We start from the raw sequence: 6,985 nt of genomic DNA, 5'->3' as shown, positions 1-6,985 counted from the left end.
CTGATGTGAATACACATGAATGACACGTAAACATTTAATTAAACTTTAAAAATTTTAAAAATTCATAAATAAATTATAAAAATCATTTTTAAAAATTAAAAATTAAAAATTATAATATATTTTAAAAAATTAAATGTTGACATGCTTATAACGCATCAACAAGCATTAACAAACATTAATTTTTCTATTCATTTTGGAGTGATTTAACAAAAAATAAATTTAAGAACTAAAAGAGACAAAAAATTAAATTTAAAAGTAAAAAAAATTTATAAAGTTTGAGGGCCAAAAGATATTTATACCTAAAATTTAAAGAAAAGCACGGTACAATTAGACAAAAGGTAGTTAGTTTATCTTCCATTGGAATTAGCTTTGGATTGATATACATAACCCAACCCAATGTATATAATTATTATACAAAAGAACAGGTGGTCCCCACATCCCCTACAACTAGGCTAACCAAAGTTAATGATGAGCCTTAAAGTTTTTAGTCAAAAACCACTCTTATGTCACTGCTTACCTCATTCTCACATTATTTTAAAAAAAAATTGGAATACAAAATTACATGCTAATAATAAAAAAAATTAAATAAAAATCTCTGGTGTTATCGATGACCACTACTACACATCTCGATCGACCTAAAGCTAGCCGATGCGAGATCCTTATACGGGCCGGACATTGCCCCACCCGTTTCCTCTTCCAACATCCGGTTCACTCTTTTCTTTTTCTTCCAAATCTTGTAGCTCCCAAACCCGACTGCCCCTATCAAACATAACACAGCTCCACCTAACAGACCAACTCCCACCCCTAAACCCGAATTTATTTTTTTCTTATTTGCTTCTTCCTTGATTTTAAAGTACCCCACTTTGCTATCATCTCCCGTTCCCAACAGGGTTTGGATCGGGTAATCCAAGATGTAGCAAAACCCGGATGCATTATTATAAACCGCCCCGTAACAACTACAGTTGTTTCCACATGCATTTTCACATTCTTTCAAAGACGATGTCGTTTCATACCTCATCCACTCCTTAAACGGCACCTCCACCCCTCCTCTTCTCAAAACTTTAATGTCGTTCTTCTGAGTTTTCAGGTCGGAACACATGTCATTCGAATACGGGCCTGAACTGGAACACTCACCGGATGAAAACTCCGTGCTGTTATCCAAACAAGAACAACCCGACCCGGCAGTACACAAACCATACGAACCGCATGGACTAGGTAAATCGCAAGTTTCACGAATAGCTACATAATCCAAAACCCAACTTGACCCGGACCAATAATAGGCTTTGAGGTTCCCGTCCGGTTCTAACCGGACCATAAGGAGTCCATCAAGGGATCGTTGAAAGCTGTTAAAAGATTCAATATCGACTGGGGTTGTTCCATTTTGGTACATTCCCAACCACCCGTCCGGGTCAACTTGGACGTGAATCGGTCCATTACCTTCAATAATCTGAGCTTTGGCTTGTAAAGCTTTGTGCTTCCAATAAATTTGGTCGGAACCGGAATCAAATTTAGCATATAATCCGATGAAATCGTTACCTAAACGCATCGAATACAGGCCATTTGAAGAAAGAAGGGTCATGGTAGAAGTAAAATTTTGAGTTTCGACAAGGGTATTAGTGGGAAAATCAAAACTTTGCCATAAAACAGTTGGGACGTTGACGTTATTACTGTTGTCGAGGCTTTTTTGTATCTGAAGATTGGAGTTATTGAGGAGGACAAGTTTGTCACCTTGTGTTTCAGTTGACCAAAACATCCTTGTCCGAGGATCTGAAACCACCAGACTGCCATTGAAGAATACTTTCGTGCGGTCTGACCAGCGAGATAAGGTACCGGGGTTGGCGAACCATAGGGGTTCACGCGAAGGAACGTGAAGGACAGCCAGAGCGAGTTGGGTTGGGTTGACTCGGAGGAAACCGAAAGAGAACTTGGTCGAGGAATCGTTAAGAAGAGGTTGGAAAAATGGGATTGAGGGATTTGGGGTGGCTTCAAAGCCTTTGAGAAGCTCTTCGGCGGCGGCGGCGGCGGCTTCGATGCATGGCCATATCAGAAATGAAGTGATGAGTAGAAAAAGCAGCTGAGCCGAATTTGGACGAGTCACCGAGTTGAATGATCTTTTCATTTTGAACGAAAAAGGAAGAGAAAGAGAGAATGATTGGAAATTTGGGAGGAAAGGAGCCATGAAAGGGCATTTTTATAGTTTCTATAAAGTAGAGTCAAAGGCATTATGAGCAAAAATATTTTTTGAGGAAATGGTTTTCTTAATTCATGTCTTCAAATTATTTAAATAAATGATCTGAGCACACAATAGTAATAATAAAGAAATCAAATCCACCGAAAGTAAAAAAAAAATGGCTGAAAAAAAAATGGCTTTTAGTTTGGTCGAAGTCTAGTACGTGCTGTTTGCAAGCTGCAAGTTGATCTTCACATTAATGCTCCTATTCTCATAAGATGAATTATTAAATATATTAAAATTTTAAATAAATTATTTTATATTAAGCTATTATGACTAAATTTGAAAAAAATTATTTAATTTTAAATAGTTTCAGAGCGAATGAAAGGGCATTTAAAGTTTGATAAACACGAAGTTCACAATGAAGTGAACAAATAATTAAATAAATATCATATTATTATAAAATAAAGAGAGATGAGGAAGATAAAGAACAAAGAAATATGAAAGTAACAGAGAATATAATTTATTGATCACAATGCTTCATCAAAATTTCTATTTATAAGTATAAAAAATATAATAAAAATAGAGATTTAATTCTAATAGTTAAAGTACATTAAATTTTTATTTTTATTACACATATTAAATAATTAGATAAGGAAAATGGTTGGTTGGAAATTGGAACTAGGCTATCCCCTCAATAAATTTTGAATTTGGTTGAAAATGGGAAGTCAAAACTGAAATTCATAACGTCAAAAGAATCAAGTTCTTTTGCCTCTCAAACCACCCATGGCTTTTCATTTTCTGCTGCTATTAATTTAACTTTTCTATCCCCAACTGTAGTATCAATTATCAAAGCTTTCGCTTATATAGAAATACTAATTACTAAAACGTGGAATAAAACTAAGTTATTTGGGAGCATTTATAAAAATTTGGGCAATTCACATGCATCCCCATTTCCTAGCAATAAATACAAAAAACGTGAATGGTGACTGACTTTTGAGTGGGAAAATCAAGAAACCTCAACTCATTTGACTTTGAAGGACGACAAGTTTGACAATAGGAGAAGGTTGTTGGGCAAATAACCAATTTTCCTGGCCTTTTAAAGAAACCAAACCATCATGTTGGTTGACATTTGGTATTATTCAAACACCAAATTACTAACTATGGCAATACTTACCCCCATACTGCATTACTCTTTAGTTTAAACGCCACAAAACAAATTTCCCAATGGCTTTGACTTTTGACCTTTCATGTTTAAGCCATGTTCCTCTTCTATTCCAAGATTTTCCTCAGGAAAGTGGAAACCACTTTTTTCCTCTCATATCCTTTTTCTTCATTGAAAACATTGATGTCTTCCCCTCCAAAGAAGAGGGGTTTATCTATTTGGCTTCAACTTACTTCGCTATGTCAGTATTTATAATTAAGTGTATTTAAAAGGTATTATATTGTAGTATTAAGAGTAATATACTCTTTGTGCTATTTGAATTTGAAAGTGAGCATATAAGAACAATTGAATATGACTTTAAGTTTATATTTATACATAGTTTAATTCAATCTAAAATTTGTAGTTGTGCGGTTAAATATATAATTCAACCAATTAATCAAATAATTATATAATTCAATGATATATCAATATTCTAAATAAAAAAATTAAATAAGCAATTATATATTCATTATGAACCATGCAAAATATAACTACAAATGAAATTCTAACAATAAAAATTTTAAATTAGAGAAAGGGATTAAATTAAACAAATTAAAACCAAATTAAGGATTAAGATATAAACATTAATATAGGGAGGGCATAATCATCGACATTTAAAATGAAAAAGGTTTAAAAATTATTCCCAAAATCAAAATCAATCCTCCCAACCCAAGTAAAAGTCATATATGATATAAATGGTTAAAAAAAAGTTAATTCTGTGACTATTAGGGTTTAAGCTCAAATACCAAATAATTATTAAAATCATTTTACCGATACACCACAAATTTCTTTTATTTAATTATTGTGAAGTTACACTTAAATTCCCATCTTTAAAATTACTTATTTATGTCTTGATATGAAAGATATCTTGAATTTATTTTTCCGGTTTATATGTAAAACAGCTAAAAAATAAATTAAGTCAAACTTATGTTCAATTAAGTCCTCATCGTTAATAAAAAAATTAATTAAACTCCTCTATTAATATTTTTTTGTTATTCATCATATTGATTGCTACAAAACTTATAAAATTTAATAAAAACTTATAAATATTATAAAAATCTAATGAATCTAATAAATTTTAATAAATTATAAAATTTAATAAAAAATATTTAAAATTTTATAAAACATATAAAAAATCTCAAAATTTTATTAACAATTATTAAAAATATTAAAATTGATATAAACTTATAAAATTATAAAAAATCATAAAAGTTTGAATTGAACCAGATCAGCCGGTCGAACCAGTTAGACCAAAATGGAAAGGTGCCAGTAAGGAGAATGCCATTGCTACAAGTCTTAAGGTCCAATTTCAAGCCCATGGACATAATTGATTTAATTTACCTCAATGCCCAATCACAAGATCCAAATACAAGCAATTGAAGTCAAAAATTAACTTATTTATTCAAGACTTTATCATGAAGAAATTTTGAGAGGAAAAGTTGAAAATTCAAGATGATAAACTTTGGAGTTCAATATGAAGAGAGGATGAATTAGAAGGGACTAATTTTGTTCATGAACTTAAATTCTCAATCTATTATTACAATCCCGTGTAGAATATGTTAACACGCTTAGGCATTACAATTCAAGGACCCCAATCAAGCCAATACTCCTAACCATGTTATAATTAGTTTACTTTTGGTGCATTTTTTGAAGGCATCTAGGCTTTTTCGGGTCAATATGTCTTCACATCAATCGGATATTTGTCTCTTAGCTTTGCAATGGATTTTGAATCACTCGATTTCGAGTTTTAGAACTCAAGTTATGACCATTTTAATAAAAAAGTGCAAGCAAAATTTTTGGACGGGATTATTACGAAAATTATGAGTTTCGGGCTTTTAATTCGAGTTTAAATCATATTGGGTCTAATTTTTAGGCTTAATTTTATTATATATGAGCCCAGTATTGTATTTATTAGGTCTTATTATTTCATTATTTATTTATTTGGAATTTTAGATGTATTGTTTAGGAGTTTTGTGTCAACAAGAATGTTTAGCTTAAAACTACTTGTTTAAATTAATTAGAGTTTCAATAGACCGAGAGTTTTACGTGCTTAGCTAACTTATATAAAGGCCTCTTCATTGTATAAAATTCATCAAATTTGTTCAGCAAATTCTTTCTTTGAGTTAATAAAATTTTCTTTGAATTTTTCTTTTCAATAATTTCTCTTGAGTTTTCTTCTTAGACTATGGGGATTATCTTCAAGCTTTTTCTTATCGAGTTTTTTTTTCTTAGAGGGAAAATTAGAGTCGTTTGAAGGGGATCATGGATTCATCTAATTTCTAAATCTTTTTAGGACTTCTACATGCTACTTTCTATTTTTTCCATTTATCTAGTTTTGTTTCTTTGTTATTTTGTTATGTTCTTGTTTAATTGTTTCTTATCTTTAATTTGGATTCCTTGTTTTTTTTTAATTATCTGTTTTAATTGTTATTTTTTTAAATTTTTAGATATGACTTGGATTTGTTTACATTTCAGGTTATGTCTAACTATAAATTTCCCTTAATTCATTTAGAGCCCTAGATCAAATTCGTGACTTGGACAAACTTATGATCTTGTTTCGTGTGCGTCCTTATTAGCCATTAGATTGGTTGACTTGAGAATTGGGTGATTGAACTAATTTTTTTTTTTAGTATACATTTTTTTTAGTTTTTAATATATATATATTTTATTTTTTTAATATTTTATTTAATTAAATTGGAATAATTGGTTGAACTAACAAACCAGTGGCCTAACCATACCAAAAAATACTTAATTTTGAATTGTTTTTATTAATTTTATAAATTTTCATTATCCAACTGTTAACAAATGTCAATATGAAATCTTCTTATCAATGTTTTTATAACTAGATTGATGATCAAACCAGTCAAACCATTTGTTTGTCAATTGGATCGGTTTATCCAGTTTAATTAAATAAAATATTAAAAAAATTGATTCAACCGCTCGCCTCCTAGGTTAACCAATTTAAGGCTTTATTCGGATTGGTTCCCATGTCGATTTCGTCTAATTGCTTCGACCGACTGATTTGATCTAGCTCATGTTTCTATGATTTTTATAATTTTATATCAATTTTAATATTTTTAATAAGTTTTTATTTTTCTTATAAATTTTAAGAATTTTTATATGTTTTATTAATTTGATAAAGTTTCTATAATTTACTAAAATCTTTTAGATTTATTATAGAGTCATATGCTAGGCCAATAGACTCGTTTTCTAGGCTTTGAGGCCAATTTAAAAATAAATTTAAAATTTTATTTAAACCTAATCAATATTATAGATTCTAAACCCAAGTACGACCTAACCCGTATTAAATATTTTAAGCAACACTTTAACAACCCTCAAAGTATATATTTATAAATATATTTATTTCTATTCCGTAAATCAATTTCTTAAGCAAAGGAACTTGCTTCAGCTTCAGCTCCACCCCTGGGGTATCTAATTCTAACCCAAAAACTTTTTCGTTCTTATGAATATATTTATTTCTATTTTGTAAATCAATTAGATTTAATAAATTGCCAAGGAAATTTTAAAATTATATAAACTATTACAAATGTATTACTTTATAAATTATACCTCAAAGTATATGCAAATAGATATGATTTCACAAACCCAGA

At 30.2% G+C, this 6,985-nt stretch overlaps 1 protein-coding gene across 1 annotated transcript; it reads right to left on the bottom strand.

Moving 5' to 3' along the window:
* Window positions 1-327: 327 nt before the first annotated feature.
* LOC108455854 (PAN domain-containing protein At5g03700) lies at window positions 328-2,270 on the bottom strand. Its single transcript, XM_017754417.2, has one exon. It carries the CDS (start codon window positions 2,177-2,179, stop codon window positions 602-604), a length of 1,578 nt encoding a protein of 525 aa, XP_017609906.1. The 5' UTR covers window positions 2,180-2,270; the 3' UTR covers window positions 328-601.
* Window positions 2,271-6,985: the final 4,715 nt, after the last annotated feature.

The sequence above is a fragment of the Gossypium arboreum genome, chromosome 9, assembly GCF_025698485.1.
Source record: "Gossypium arboreum isolate Shixiya-1 chromosome 9, ASM2569848v2, whole genome shotgun sequence".
NCBI lineage: Eukaryota > Viridiplantae > Streptophyta > Magnoliopsida > Malvales > Malvaceae > Gossypium > Gossypium arboreum.
The sequence above is the reverse complement of the archived record's forward strand: the minus strand, read 5'-3'. Positions and strand labels throughout refer to the sequence as shown.